The 15,252-nt window shown below is 44.8% G+C and overlaps 1 protein-coding gene across 2 annotated transcripts in view; it reads right to left on the reverse strand.

Annotated features, from left to right (window-relative positions):
• LOC139567061 (polypeptide N-acetylgalactosaminyltransferase-like 6) overlaps positions 1-14,861 on the reverse strand; it is a 248,444-nt gene extending 233,583 nt beyond the window's left edge. The window contains exons 1-2 of one of the 2 annotated variants that reach the window (XM_071388506.1): positions 14,449-14,861; positions 13,852-14,130 (exon numbers count right to left, since the gene is read on the reverse strand). In XM_071388506.1, the coding sequence (XP_071244607.1) occupies positions 13,852-13,986 (135 nt within the window). In that variant the 5' untranslated portion in view covers positions 13,987-14,130; positions 14,449-14,861. Of the gene's footprint in view, positions 1-13,851; positions 14,131-14,415 lie in introns of both variants that reach the window. The other variant, XM_071388504.1, reaches the window with a different exon arrangement.
• Between the last annotated feature and the right edge of the window lie 391 nt (positions 14,862-15,252).

Consider the following 15,252-nt stretch of genomic DNA (forward strand, 5'->3'; position numbering starts at 1 on the left):
AACATTCAGTCTAGTTTAACCAGGCTACACATGATTCCTCACAGTTTTCCTCCATTAGAGAATCAAAAACTGCACCGTGGGCTTTTAATGAGATAGGATAATACAGTGGAATGACTCACAAATATCCTAATAAGCACCAAGGACTTTTCTTGTTAGGGAGACTGCTTGGGTTTTTCATCAGTGCAGTCAGTGAATTAGTAGGAGGAAGAAAGGAGGAAAAGGAGGGAGGATGATGAAGGGAGTTCATTAAAAGGATAAAGAGGGGATAGAAAGGAATTTAAATCGATAACCTGAGACCACCTCACAAATAAGCCTTGAGGAATCGGCACAATATTAAAGATACTCATCAAGCTCATTCATATTTAATCCTAGGTAAAATATCCTATCCACCGCAGTGGAAGACACGGCTGACTGGCAATCTCAGCATGAATCAAGATATAATCATAAATATTGATTTCTGAGAGGAATTTTTGTTGAGAGGTGGTGATTCCAACCAATTATGTTTTAAAATCACATTTTCAACTTTCTGATTAGGTCTACAAGCTCTTGTTTGAAACGTAAAAGCAAAAAGGAAAAAGGAAACAACTTTACTCATCTGTAAGTAAGCCTATCCAACAAGATAATAACTGGAGGAGAAAGCTAGACGGCTAGTACCTTTTTTAAAGGTACTAGCCATCAAGTGGAGTGGACAGTCACAGCCATGATCAATTACTCCCTTGGGAACCGCTTAATTGAAAAGTAGTTTTTGGATTGCCTTTAATAGATGCAATATAATGACCCTTCAGACTCACGATAATCTCTTACAACCTCTGTCAGGCCACATTGTTAAACTGTCTGTCTAATTGAACTGTTAGTTATGTTTCACCGATGACAAGTATTACCTTGCGCGGTGGGTTTTAAACGCCGTAAATCTACGGTACGACGCCGGCGCCACGGAGGAAAAGAGGGCCATAAAACATAAGAAGCTTTGCTCTCCTTGAATAACAATCACCAGAGTGGAGGAGTCAGTCAGAGCTGCCAGTTTAAACAGCCGTAACTCTCTGTGCTGAGGGACAGTTGAACAAGCCGGGGACAATTCATGGCCCATCTATGTGATTACACTCATGGTATGTATACCTAGGGTGTAACCCAAATGGCACCCTATTCCCTATATAGTGCCCTACTCTTGACCAGGGCCTATAGGGTATAGGGTACCATTTGAGATGCAGCCCTAGTCTAGCGTATGGGAGCATATGTGACTGATCACACGTTGACATGGATAGACATTCAATGTCCACACTTTCTCACTGATTTAGGTTAGTGCCACCAAGAGAATAAATAGGTGCGAGCTTTATAGGCTTGAGTGGCTATATTTACATCTTACACTGAAAGCAGTTCATGACCATTAAAACAGATTGCACTGCTGTGTAGTGTCTGACAATACAATGGCAGTGATTACATCGAGCCTATTTCCATTACTCTCAGAAGCATGAGAAAAAAAACAAAGTGCTATGGGAGTGCTTTTAGCTTAATGGAGATGCCCACGTCAGAACACTGAGCGGCGTCCAAAATGACACCCTATTCCCTTCATAGTGCACTACTTCGGAGCAGAACCCTATGGGCCCTGTCAAATGCCATTATGGAAGCAGCCTTAATGATTACGTCTAGATCTCACCTCCCGAGAGTCGGTGGTGGTGAATAAGTCGTTTTATATCACTGTGCAGACAGAGCCAGGCAGTCACTCCATATGAAATGCCCTTTATTCTCAGAAGACACAAAACAGCCTCCCACCACATTCTACCACCTGTCAGCGGCACACAGGGCACATCTGACAAATCAGGTTGAAACGGACCAAGACTAAAGAGAAGATGGAGGTGAAAATGATGTAAAGCTTCATGATACATATCATCAATACACAATGTGGCAAATCCTTGGTCCTGCCAGAAAGCTTATTGGGGAGCTGGTTGGAATGTAGATGATAAGTATGTGAGCAACAACTCAACATCAACACCATCAACACCAAAACGCCTATTTTTGGAAAATGATCGGTAATCAATCTCATTGCGATACTGGTGAAAATGATGATAGCAGCATTGATGATACAATACCTCACCAACAACAACAACAACTTCTATAATGATAGTTCTACTATATAAACACAGAAACACAATCAGCTCAGTTCTCTAAAATAGCACAGTAATTACAGAAAAACACTTAACGGTGAGGGGAGACGATAACGAGGTGTCATAAAAACAGAAGGAAACTAAAATGAAGTCGTTAAGGAAGCGAATCATTATAAATAATATACTGTACTGAGGAAGCTAGGAGTCAATACTTTGAAGCAACACTGACAGGTTTAATTACTACCGGTTTAATTACTAAAACTATTATGTGTTCCTTCTGTACGGTAATGGGGAAGCCTCTTTCACAGTTGATACGGGGAGAGTTTGATTCAAATTCATATTCAGACGAACGATAACAATACCAGAGATTCATATTCTTATTCATTGTCAAAATAGCATGGTCACAATTTAATTCCTACCAACAAGCCAACAACCTATTACCGCTCACACGATTGAAGTCTTTGCATGTCACACCAAATCGGGTCCCTTCAACAGAGGGTTTTTATGCCTTGTGACAACCACTACAGGACTAATCATGAATGGCCTTTTCAACCTGTTTTGTCCCATCTCACACTGAAAATAGATTCCATTTCCACAGACGATTTGTGAAATCTTTTTGCGTTTCTTGTTTTTATATAAACCCCATCTCCGTTCTAATATATTTGGTAGATCATTCATCCATGGCCATATTGTCACTCAGCTCTGCATCTGCATTGCCGTCCTGCATGTCATGGTGACATCGTGGTGGGTAGCCTAATTAGAATGACTGCCTTGCTCTTCCAACTGTCACTTTGTCACGAAATGGATACTGACAATAACAGTCAGTCACTAGGAAATCAACATTCTCTCAGTTGGATCCAGAGGTTAAAGGCGGTTCTCAACACTCTTGGGTTATTTTAAAGTCCCCAATCACACCCCCAATCAGAGTAGGCTACCCCCTCATTTGCAGTGGATCATTAGGCCTACAGTGGCAAGAATATGTATGTGAACCCTTTGGAATTACCTGGATTTCTGCATAAATTGGTCATCAAATTTGATCTGATCTTCATCCAAGTCACAACAATAGACGACCATAGTGCGCTTAAACTAATGACACACAAATTATTGTATTTTTATTGTCTGTATTGAATACATAAGTTAAACATTCACAGTGTAGGTGGGAAAAAGTATGTGAACCCCTAGGCTAATGACTTCTCCAAAAGCTAATTGGGAGTCAGGAGTCAGTTAACCAGGAGTCCAATCAATGAGACGAGATTGGCGATGTTGGTTAGAGCTGCCCTGCCCTATAAAAAACACTCATAAAATTTGAGTTTGCTATTCACAAGATGCATTGCCTGATGTGAACCATGCCTCGAACAAAAGAGATCTCAGAAGACCTAAGATTAAGAATTGTTACCTTGCAGAAAGCAAGGGTTACAAAAGTATCTCTAAAATCCTTGATGTTCATCAGTCCATGGTTAGACAAATTGTCTATAAATGGAGAAAGTTCCGCACTGTTGCTACTCTCCCTAGGAGTGGCCATCCTGCAAAGATGACTGCAAGTGCACAGCGCAGAATGCTCACTAACGTTAAGAATAATCCTAGATTGTCGACTAAAAATGTACAGAAATCTCTAGAACATGCTACTGGCAAAATATTCTGTGGACAGATGAAACTACAGTTGAGTTGTTTGGAAGGAACACACAACACTATGTGTGGACAAAAAATTACACAGCACACCAACATCAAAACCTCATCCCAACTGTAAACTATGGTGGAGGGAGCATCATGGTTTGGGGCTGCTTTGCTGCCTCAGGGCCTGGACAGCTTGCTATCATCGACGGAAAAATTTTTTTTGCAGGAGAATGTTAGGCTGTCCTCCAATTGAAGCTCAATAGAAGTTGGGTGACGCAACAGGACAACGACCCAAAACACAGAAGTAAATCAACAACAGAATGGCTTCAATAGAAGAAAATACGATTTGCCCAGTCAGAGTCCTGACCTCAACCCGATTTGAGATGCTGTGGCATGACCTCTAGAGAGTAGTTCACACCAGACATCCCAAGAATATTGCTGAACTGAAACAGTATTGTAAAGAGGAATGGTCCAAAATTCCTCCTGACCTTTGTGCAGGTCTGATACGCAGAAAACGTTTGGTTGAGGTTATTGCTGCCAAAGGAGGGTCAACCAGTTATTAAATCCAAGGGTTCACATACTTTTTTCCACCCTGCACTATGAATGTTTACACGGTGTGTTCAATAAAGACATGAAAACGTATAATTGTTTGTGTGTTATTAGTTTAAGCAGACTGTGTTTGTCTATTGTTGTGGCCTAGATGAAGATCAGATCAAATTTTATGACCAATTTATGCAGAAATCCAGGTATTTCCAAGTGGTTCACATACTTTTTCTTGCCACTCTATGCTCTTGAGTCTTCCCATTCCCAAGTACCCGGGCTGTGGATAGGCCAGGTACAGTTGAAGTCGAAAGTTTACATACACTTAGGTTGGAGTCATTAAAACTCGTTTTTCAACCACTCCACAAATTTCTGGTTAACAAACTATAGTTTTGGCAAATCGGTTAGGACATCTACTTTGTGCATGACACAAGTAATTTTTCCAACAATTGTTTACAGACAGATTATTTCAGTTATAATTCACTGTATCGCAATTCCAGTGGGTCAGAAGTTCACATACACTAGGTTGACTGTGCCTTTAAACAGCTTGGAAAATTCCAGAAAATGTCATGACTTTAGAAGCTTCTGATAGGCTAATTGACATCATTTTAGTCATTGGAGGTGTACCTGTGGATGTATTTCAAGGCCTACCTTCAAACTCAGTGCCTATTTGCTTGACATCATGGGAAAATCAAAAGAAATCAAAAGAAATCAGACTCCACAAATTTGGTTCATCCTTGGGAGCAATTTCCAAATGCCTGATAGTACCACGTTAATCTGTATAAACAATATTCCACAAGTATAAACAATTTGGGACCACGCAGCCTTCATAACGCTCATGAAGGTTCTGTCTCCTAGAGATGAACGTACTTTGGTGTGAAAAGTGCAAATCAATCCCAGAACAACAGCAAAGGACCTTGTGAAGATGCTGGAGGAAACAGGTACACAAGTATTAATATCCACAGTACAACGAAGCAACTGCACATGGGGACAAAGATTGTACTTTTTGGAGAAATGTCCTCTGCTCTGATGAAACAAAAATAGAACTGTTTGGCCATAATGACCATCGTTATGTTTGGAGGAAAAATGGGGATGCTTGCAAGCCAAAGAACACCATACCAACCATGAAGCCCTGGGGTGGAAGCATCCTGTTGTGGGGGTGCTTTGCTGCAAGAGGGACTGGTGCACTTCACAAAATAGATGGCATCATGAAGACGGAAAATTATGTGGATATATTGAAGCAACATCTCAAGACATCAGTCAGGAAGTTAAAGCTTGGTCGCAAATGGGTCTTCCAAATGGACAATGACCCAAAGCATACTTCCAAAGTCGTGGCAAAATGGCTTAAGGACAACAAAGTCAAGGTATTGGAGTGGCCATCACAAAGCCCTGACCTCAATCCTATAGAACATTTTTATTATTCTGATATTTCACATTCTTAAAATAAAGTGGTGATCCTAACTGACGTAAGACAGGGAATTTTTACTCTGATTAAATGTCAGGAATTGTGAAAAACTGAGTTTAAATGTATTTGGCTAATGTGTATGTAAACTTCCGACTTCAACTGTATCTCCAGGTACTAGTACCCCAGGTTGAGAACCACTAACCTAGAAGAAAGTCCCCAGAAATCATGGTGAAAAAGTTTGAATATTATTGACATTATCCCCATTAGCTGCTGACAAGGCAGCAGCTACTCTTCCTGGGGTCCAAACAGGAATAAAACAATACAATAACCTACATCATAAATAAAATAGTACATCAAACTAGACATTGTGCATTATACATACAGTATGTATGTGCTCCATTGCTACAAATTAACCGTATAAAATGTACAATCTCAGTTACTGTTGCCCTCCATCACTTCCAAAATGTTATTAGGCCTAGCCTGCATTACTCCTGTCTCTCACACGTCACTGCTCAGTGTGCTATCATATATCTAAATCTTGCATACTCATCATCCCATGTAAACATCCCATCACAAGTGACAGCTGGTGTGTGTGTGTGTGTGTGTGTGTGTGTGTGTGTGTGTGTGCGTGCGTGCGTGCGTGTGCGCGCACCTGGTATCTAGGGTACAAAACACACCATCAGTACACATGCTAGCTGTTGTTTGTTGTTTGCCACTAAATTTACCTGTGAGCTGAGATCAGGACCCTTACCACAAATAAGTTGCTTATATTGAAATGTATGAACAATGTTACAGAACTGGTCAAAGGCAATAATGTGTCCGATGTGATGCATCACATAAAAGACAGATGGCTCATGATGTCCATATACAGGAAACTACAGTGCGTTTATTGTGTGAAATACATCATAATGTCGGTAATAATAGGCTAAACATCACCACGGTGACTAGGTTAATAACTAAAATGACAATCTGGTGAGCTTCGTTGGTAATTGGGCCCAACAGAAACATCCATCCCCAATGTCAATTATCTCACCCTGACTGCAGACAAAATGGCCCTATCAAACAGATACAAGCCCAGGCTTCTTTTTCCTTTTATGGTTGGCTGGTGTGTGAAACTCCAGCTGCTTTGATTTTGAGTCAGGGGACAGCTGGCCAAATGCCACCCTATTCCCTATGTAGTGCACTACTTTTGACCGGGGCTATAAAGTAGTGCACTATATAGGGAATAGGGTGCAATTTGGGAGGAAATGGGGTGATTCTGATCTTAGAGACTGTTCCCATTTTTCTGTTGCCTGCCATGGAGGATGAGCCTTTTCCCTCAGAGCATATAATGCTGCCGCTCCCTTCCGTCTTTCAGAGGATTGGCTGGCTGCTCGGTGGCTCTGAATCACGGAATCAGGAAGGAACTCATCAGTTCGCCTGAGTTGCTGCTCTGGGACCTACTGATCCCAACTAAAGGGTTCTAGACCTTCTTTTCTTGATTTGTTTTGTTTGTATCAAATGCCTGTAGTATAGGAGCTCAATCTAGAGACTATGAAACTATGGATTCAACTAAACCAAAAGGAATCAATAAGACTTACAAGAAAACCAAAGGACATCACCTTGTTCAGTAAAATGGCTGCCAAAAATACCAACACACCACTAATCTAAAGTTAACACATACCTACTGAGGCTCCTATTTTCAATGGATAAAAAAATTGAATGACGAGAGGACATTGGTCATCAAGTTGCACTGGTCCGAGGGGCTTTGTTCAATCTACTCATTCTTTCTATGAGACAGACAACCTCGAAATGGAATGTGAGACAATCTCAGCAGGGCGACTCAGTCTGTATCATGTAGAGGTCAGTGGAGAGAGGAGAGAACGGTAGGTGTCGTCCCACATAATGACCACCGCCTGATGTTCCTGATGTTTCTGTCCCTGTCAACCCGGGCCGGAGCTAGAGGGCGACAGGCTGAGTTAGCCTAATGGTGATGAACTGTCAAGGCTTCACACAGACGGGGCCATGCAGTGCCGAAGGGCAATGTTACGCCATGCGGCAATGCAAATCGCGATCAGGCAAATGAGAAAGAGGCAATGATGAGATGCAATCCTAAACCGACTCAGGCAGTTTTCACTGCACCCCCCAGCAGCAGAAATAGATTACAGGATGATAGGCGTATATGAAACAAGCCTCGCGGCTTAACAGAGTGCAGCTAGGGCCACATAACATGAAGGGCTGGCAAAGAGCTGTAGGTGTTCAAGGAGATCATCAAGCCACACAAGCTGAAGAGGATTTGGTGCCATGGTGCTCCAACCTCATGCTATAATATTCTGAATGTACACATTACTGGAAAGCGGTTTCAGTCAATCAGCATTCAGGAACCAAACTACCCTTGTTATAATAAGTCACACTTAGGAGACAGCACAGTGACTTCCACCACAATCTGGGCCCAGCTCCACGAGGGGGCAAAAGGGGGCTTAGCCCCCCCAGTTTTAGTTTTATGTCCCTATATAAAAAAAAGTTACAATTATTGAGTGACAGGTTGGTGCAAAATTTGTATCTCCGCTGCGCTGTGTCAGTAGTTAGGTATGACTCCTTTGGTTTCCATAAAAAGCGGGGGAAAAAACACTTCTCATCTGTGGTAGACTAAGTGAATAACGTGATACGCCTCCGCCTGTAATATTTGATTTAGATTTATAAGGGTGGGGTCAAGTTGCTTCACTCAACTCAGCCTCACTCCCCACCACTACAGAGTTTAGTTAGCGTCTTAGCTAGCTGAAAAAAGCGTAAGTGTTATTAGCCTTAGCCTATTTAGCTAGCTGGAACCAGCTAATCTGCCACTGCCACGGTGGATAGCAGAAATTGGCTTAGCTAAAGTACCCAAACACAGCCAATGGAGAAGGGGACACCTGGCTACTGTGTCAGTGGCTGTTAAAAGTTGTGACAGCATCGTGAAGTTCCTCTCTGACATCGAATGCTTGCGTTCGTACAACACAGAAGTAAGACTTGAGGCTACAGAGATGCTGGACCCTGACTTTAAGTTAACAGCCACCATGGTGCACAGAATCCTCAGTCTTCTCCATCCTCCAAACAAATGTATCCAGGCAAAAGCAACAGATCTCTACACTGGAGTCAAAGTGGTCCGCAGTGCGTTGGAGTGCTGAGGTGTGACAAGCCGGGGTGTGACAGCGAGTTCGAAGCCATTTGTGGACAGTTCAGTGCCAGTGGCACTGACGCACCACAAGCTCCAAGTAATTATGACAACGTTATGTAAGTACAAATCTCTAGCATTATGTGATGGACAGTACAGTAGGCCTGCAGGACAAAGGAGAAGAGACTGAGTGTAAAAGACTGTTCTTGGAGGCTGTCATCAGTGAAATGTCAGTACGATTCAGCAAACGCAACAGCCAACTGGTGGAGACCCTGTTTACCCTTGAGAGCCATGACTTTCTAGATGGGAAAAAGGTGAAACCACTGCTGGATCTAAGCAAAAGATTTGGTGGAAGCTGAGTTTAGTGTTGCGCGCCAGGTTTGCAGACTGAAATCGCCCGCTCCGGCTCCAATGAGGACAAATGGGCCACACTTGATATCTTGCAACGATTCTCTGGGCCTCTCTCCACTATGTCGACCATGCTTACTGCACTGACACGTATTGACTTTTGGGGCATCCACAGCTACATGCGAGAAATCATTTTCCACTTTGACAAACGTGTTCACTCAACTAATCCAACTGGCATTAGTTGGGGATCTTACAAGAATATTTCGGGGAGAGTGGAATGACCGATTAATCAGGAAGTTCCACAGAGCATCAAGGAGACTGCAACTCTTCTGAAAAGGTACGAAACAATCTAGCTGGTTGATTTTTATCAAAGTCTTGGTGGTACAGCCAGTGGTGTACTTCCAGCAAAAACCTATGGTATGGAATGGCAAAATTATTTCCTTAGCCAGACTATAGGCCTTTAAGTTTGTAGGGAGCTGTCCATGGTGCTGATAGAGCGCAGCTGAGATTTTGCACCAACCTGACACTTCTTGGTCAAAAGCACTCAATGTTCTCGACATTTGAACTTTTATGTTTACTGAGGTATAGCGTGATATAAGCAGAATTCAATATAATTCTAATGCAAGAACCCAAATGATGCACCTGGGTATAGCTACATGGGTATAGCTACATCAGTATGTTTCATCATAGAAATAGATACATTCTATTATGGCTTTCTTGGTAGCCTATTAGTTTTAGTGGTTGTAAACTGTACGTATTGGAAATGCATTTCTGGTAGCCTGGCATTGCTTAATTGATTATGTGGATCGATTTTGATCCACAGAAGTGTTTTGTACCATATCACAACGTGTTGCTGAACTCATGAGCACCATGATTTCCATGTTTGTGTCACGTTCTGACCATAGTTCTTGTGTGTTTTGCTTGTTTTAGTGTTGGTCAGGACGTGAGCTGGGTGGGCATTCTATGTTGTGTGTCTAGTTTGTCTGTTTCTATGTTTGGCCTAATATGGTTCCCAATCAGAGGCAGGTGTTTTGTGTTGTCTCTGATTGGGAATCATATTTAGGTGGCTTGTTTTGTGTTGGGGTTTGTGGGTGGTTGTTTCCTGTCTTTGTGTTTTCTCTGCACCAGATAGGGCTGTATCAGTTTGCCACATTTTGTTATTTTGTATCGTTGTAAGTGTTCACAGTTTCGTTTTATTAAACATGTTGAGCACTGGCTACGCTGCGTGTTTGGTGGGTGGTTCTCTTCTCGTGAAGAGGAGGAAGGCTGCCGTTACAGAACCACCCACCAAACTCGGACCAAGTAGCGTGGCTACGGGCAGCAGCAGCAGCAGCAGCAGCAGCAGCAGCAGCAGCAGCAGCAGCAGCAGCGAGTTCAGGAATGGACATGGGAGGACGAGCAGGACGGTAAAGGACCCTGGGCAGAGCCAGAGGAATATCGCCGCCCCAAAGCGAAGCTGGAGGCAGCGAAAGCGGAGAGGCGGCGTTTTGAGGAGCTAGCTCGGCAGCGTGAGCAGGATCTGGGTTATACCACTTGGGAGGAAATAGACAGGTGGTTGATCGACCCAGGGAGAGTGCCGGAGCCCGCCTGGGATTCCATGGAGCAATGTGCAGAGGGATACCGACGAATGAGGTTAGCACGACGCGGTAGGAAGCCCGAGAAGAAACCCCAAAAATGTATTGGGGGAGGCTAAAGGGGAGTGTAGCTGGGTCAAGTAGGGGACTTGAGCCAACTCCCCCTGCTTACCGTAAGGAGCCAAGGATGGAACCAGAGCCGGTGACGGCGGTATTGGAGGTGAGCGAAGTAGAGACTGTGAAGGATCTAATGGGGAAATTGGAGGAGAGAGAAATGAGGGATTTGCTGGTTTGGTGCATGAGGCACGACATCTGCCCGAAGGACCGTGTCGGGATTTGATATCACCTGAGTCAGCTCTCCATACTCGTCCTGAGGTGCGGGCTAGCCGTCTGGTGAAGACTGTGCCAGCCTTACGCACCAGGCCTCCTGTGCGCCTCCCTAGCCCTGCACGTCCTGTGCCAGCTCAGCGCACCAGCTCTCCTGTGGCAGCCCCATGCACCAGCTCTCCTGCTCAGCGCCATCTGAGCTGCCTGCCTGCCCAGCGCCATCTGAGCTGCCTGCCTGCCCAGCGCAATCTGAGCTGCCTGCCTGCTCAGCGCTATCTGAGCTGCCTACCTGCTCAGCGCCATCTGAGCTGCCTGCCTGCTCAGCGCCATCTGAGCTGCCTACCTGCTCAGCGCCATCTGAGCTGCCTGCCTGCCCAGCGCCATCTGAGCTGCCTGCCTGCCCAGCGCCATCTGAGCCGTCCATCTGTCCCGAGCCGTCAGAGCCGTCCGTCTGTCCCGAGCCGTCAGAGCCGTCCGTCTGTCCCGAGCTGTCAGAGCCGTCCGTCAGTCAGGAGCCGCCAGAGCCGCCCGCCAGTTAGGAGCCGCCAGAGCCGCCCGCCAGTCAGGAGCCGCCAGAGCCGCCCGCCAGTTAGGAGCCGCCAGAGCGGCCCGCCAGTCAGGAGCTGCCAGAGCCGCCAGCCAGTCAGAAGCTGCCAGAGCCGCCAGCCAGTCAGAAGCTGCCAGAGCCGCCAGCCAGTCAGAAGCTCCCAGAGCCGCCAGCCAGTCAGAAGCTGCCAGAGCCGCCAGCCAGTCAGAAGCTCCCAGAGCCGCCAGCCAGTCAGGAGCTGCCAGAGCCGCCAGCCAGTCAGGAGCTGCCAGAGCCGCCAGTCAGTCAAGAGCTGCCAGAGCTGCCCTCCAGTCATGAGCTGCCCTCCAGTCATGAGCTGCCCGCCAGTCATGAGCTGCCCGCCAGTCATGAGCTGCCCTCCAGTCATGAGCTGCCCTCCAGTCATGAGCTGCCCTCCAGTCATGAGCTGCCCTCCAGTCCGGAGCTGCCATTCAGTCCGGAGCTGCCATTCAGTCCGGAGCTGCCATTCAGTCCGGAGCTGCCATTCGTCCGGAGCTACCTCTCTGTCCTGAGCCAGCTCTCTGTCCTGAGCTACCTCTCTGTCCTGAGCTACCTCTCTGTCCTAAGCTACCTCTCGATTCGGAGCTGTCTCCTCAGTCTGATGGGGCCCTTTGTGAGGGTTCCTAGGCCAAGGTCGGCGGCGAGGGTCGCCACTCAAAGGACGCTAAGGAGGGGGACAAAGACAATGGTGGAGTGGTGTCCTCGTCCAGCGCCGGAGCCACCACCGCGGACAGATGCCCACCCAGACCCTCCCCTAGAGTTTTAGGGGGTGCGTTCGGAGTCCGCACCTCAGGAGGGGGGTACTGTCACGTTCTGACCATAGTTCTTGTGTGTTTTGCTTGTTTTAGTGTTGGTCAGGACGTGAGCTGGGTGGGCATTCTATGTTGTGTGTCTAGTTTGTCTGTTTCTATGTTTCTATTTTTGGCCTAATATGGTTCCCAATCAGAGGCAGGTGTTTTGTGTTGTCTCTGATTGGGAATCATATTTAGGTGGCTTGTTTTGTGTTGGGATTTTGTGGGTGGTTGTTTCCTGTCTTTGTGTTTTCTCTGCACCAGATAGGGCTGTATCGGTTTGCCACATTTTGTTATTTTGTATCGTTGTAAGTGTTCACAGTTTCGTTTTATTAAACATGTTGAGCACTGGCTACGCTGCATGTTGGTCCGATCCCTGTTACACCCTCTCTTCTTGTGAAGAGGAGGAAGGCTGCCGTTACAGTTTGAACCGGGCCTACAGGCCTGTTTGTTTGGCAAGACAGCGGTGCATGGCTGCATCTCACCGAAGTAGGCTGTAGGCTGTGTTTTGGGTTTCTATTTGCTTTTTGTTTACTGTGCATGTTTACTGTTAATGTAACTAGCCTAAATATAGATTGTGTCATGCCTTTATTGATTAGATATTTTGTTTACTAGGCATACTTGGTATCGCTGTTTTGTTCTGTTCACATTCATTTGTTCACATTGTCTGTATTCTAAGCCAAACTACTATTCAACATTTTTGTTTGCCTGCATTAATAACTAGGTTACTACTTTCAGCATTTAGTTTGCATTATTTTAGTAAGACGGCTGTGTGTACAGCTGCATTCACATAGGCTGTTTGTAATAGGTGAATTACCCTATCTATCTTGTAGCCTATATTCATTACCAAATCGCTTCAGTGTGTAGAGCATTGTCCATTGTGCTGATAGAGTGCACACCAACCTGCCACTTCAAAAGCACTCAATGGTCATGGAGTTTCGGCATTTGAACTATGTTTATTGTGGTATAGCGTGATATAAGCAGAATTTAATATCAATCAAATGTAATTACGCCCCAAAATTGTGCCCCCTCGCTGATTTCAACTGCCCCCTTAGTCACTTTATCCTGGTGCCGGGCCTGCCACAATCACAACTAAGGTTGACATGTTATCATATTTGAGGGACATTGGCCTGGATGCAAAATAACTTGGGTACAATTTAAACCAGGAAATAAATGTACTCTTACACAGAGGTGACTCTCGATTGCTTGCCTGCAAGGTCCAGATTTAAATTTGCCTAGTATAAAGTTGATGAAAAGATGCATGATATGTGGGCCTAACTGATGATGCGATAATGATGATTGATGAGCCGTCCTAACTAACACTGTTGCTCAAGCCATGAATGCGCAGGTTGTTGCCAAACAACTTGTTGTAGGCTACACCAGTTTGATATGCGACGAATTTGGTGCTTAAAAAGTGGCAAAGCCAACGTAACTTGACTTTAGACCAACCTGTTCGCCGGCCTCGTGCGACTTCATCAGGTGTTTCTCCCGGTATAAAGACCACAGTCCAACGTTTGGCAGAAATATCAAAGCCACCATGAATACGAAGGCCATTTGCAACACTCGCTTCTGTCTTCTCTTCATCGTTGACACCCAAGTAAGAAGATATAATCCCAATATCTAAAAACTACGGAGTCCGTTCTTCTTGGCTCGTGCCACTCGGGTTTAAATATTATGTGTTGGTCGGTGGCAAACCACCTTCTGCGGGAGCTGTTAACAAACGTTCACCTAAAACAAACAATAAAATGTATCAGCATGTAGACCTCTTACTGACATTTAGCCTATTCGCAAATGCATTCCACTAATTTAAACATTTTGCTGCACATAAAAAAACACTACCAGTCTAACAATGCTCTCATAGTTAACAATCATTAAACTACATGTGTCACTAAATTCAAACCAGAGATGGAGACGATAGTGATACCTTTCAGTTTCAAATAAATAAAAGGTGACCCCACTACCTACAGCGCAAATGGTTAAACAGACAGCACTAAACACATCACAATGACTTACTGTCGGTGCGTATTTGCATGTTGCCTCATTTACCGTGATTGTTTAGGTCCTTTTCGGCCGCATTTCTGTTATAAAACAAGACAAAAATAGAAGCGCCCAACAGCTTTTATCTCCCACGATGCGCACGTGAGGGAATTTCGAGTCCGTCTCGCGCTCTTCATGAATCAGAAAATCCCTCACGAGCTGCATTTCTCCCACATCTAGGCAGAAATTATGTTCTCCCCCTCCTTCTTTCGCAATGTCGCTCCCCAATACCGGATTTTAGATATTGCGGTTAAGAACCACATGCACTGCGCATTAATGTGGGAACATTCCTACGGCTTGGCGATCCCTTCAAAGGCAAGAGCGAGGTGTGGGATAGGGACAAGGAGCGCCAACGCGACCACATAGCAGTGAATCCGACAGCACTTTGGCACGAAACAGCGGACGAGAGAACAAAGCGCAGTGATGCATTGGACGGCTGCCTGATGCACTTTGGATAGATAGCCTAACAATTCTGCAGTCTGGCATTCAAATGAACGTGTTGATGAAATTCAGAATCTAATCATGTGCACTGCACTGATACTGTATATTGATAGAGAAGCATAAATGTCATCACCTGTCACTATAGGAGTAATCAATTGCAGATGATGAACATGTTAATTTATATTGAGGTAGACATAGACTACCAGTCAAAAGTTTTAGAACACCTACTCATTCAAGGGTTTTTCTTTATTTTTACTATTTTCTACATTGTAGAATAATAGTGAAGACATCGAAACTATGAAATAACACATATGGAATCATGTAGTAACCAAAAAAGTGTTAATCAAATGATTCTTTAAAGTAGCCACCCTT

The sequence above is a fragment of the Salvelinus alpinus genome, unplaced genomic scaffold, assembly GCF_045679555.1.
Source record: "Salvelinus alpinus unplaced genomic scaffold, SLU_Salpinus.1 scaffold_41, whole genome shotgun sequence".
Classification (NCBI taxonomy): domain Eukaryota; kingdom Metazoa; phylum Chordata; class Actinopteri; order Salmoniformes; family Salmonidae; genus Salvelinus; species Salvelinus alpinus.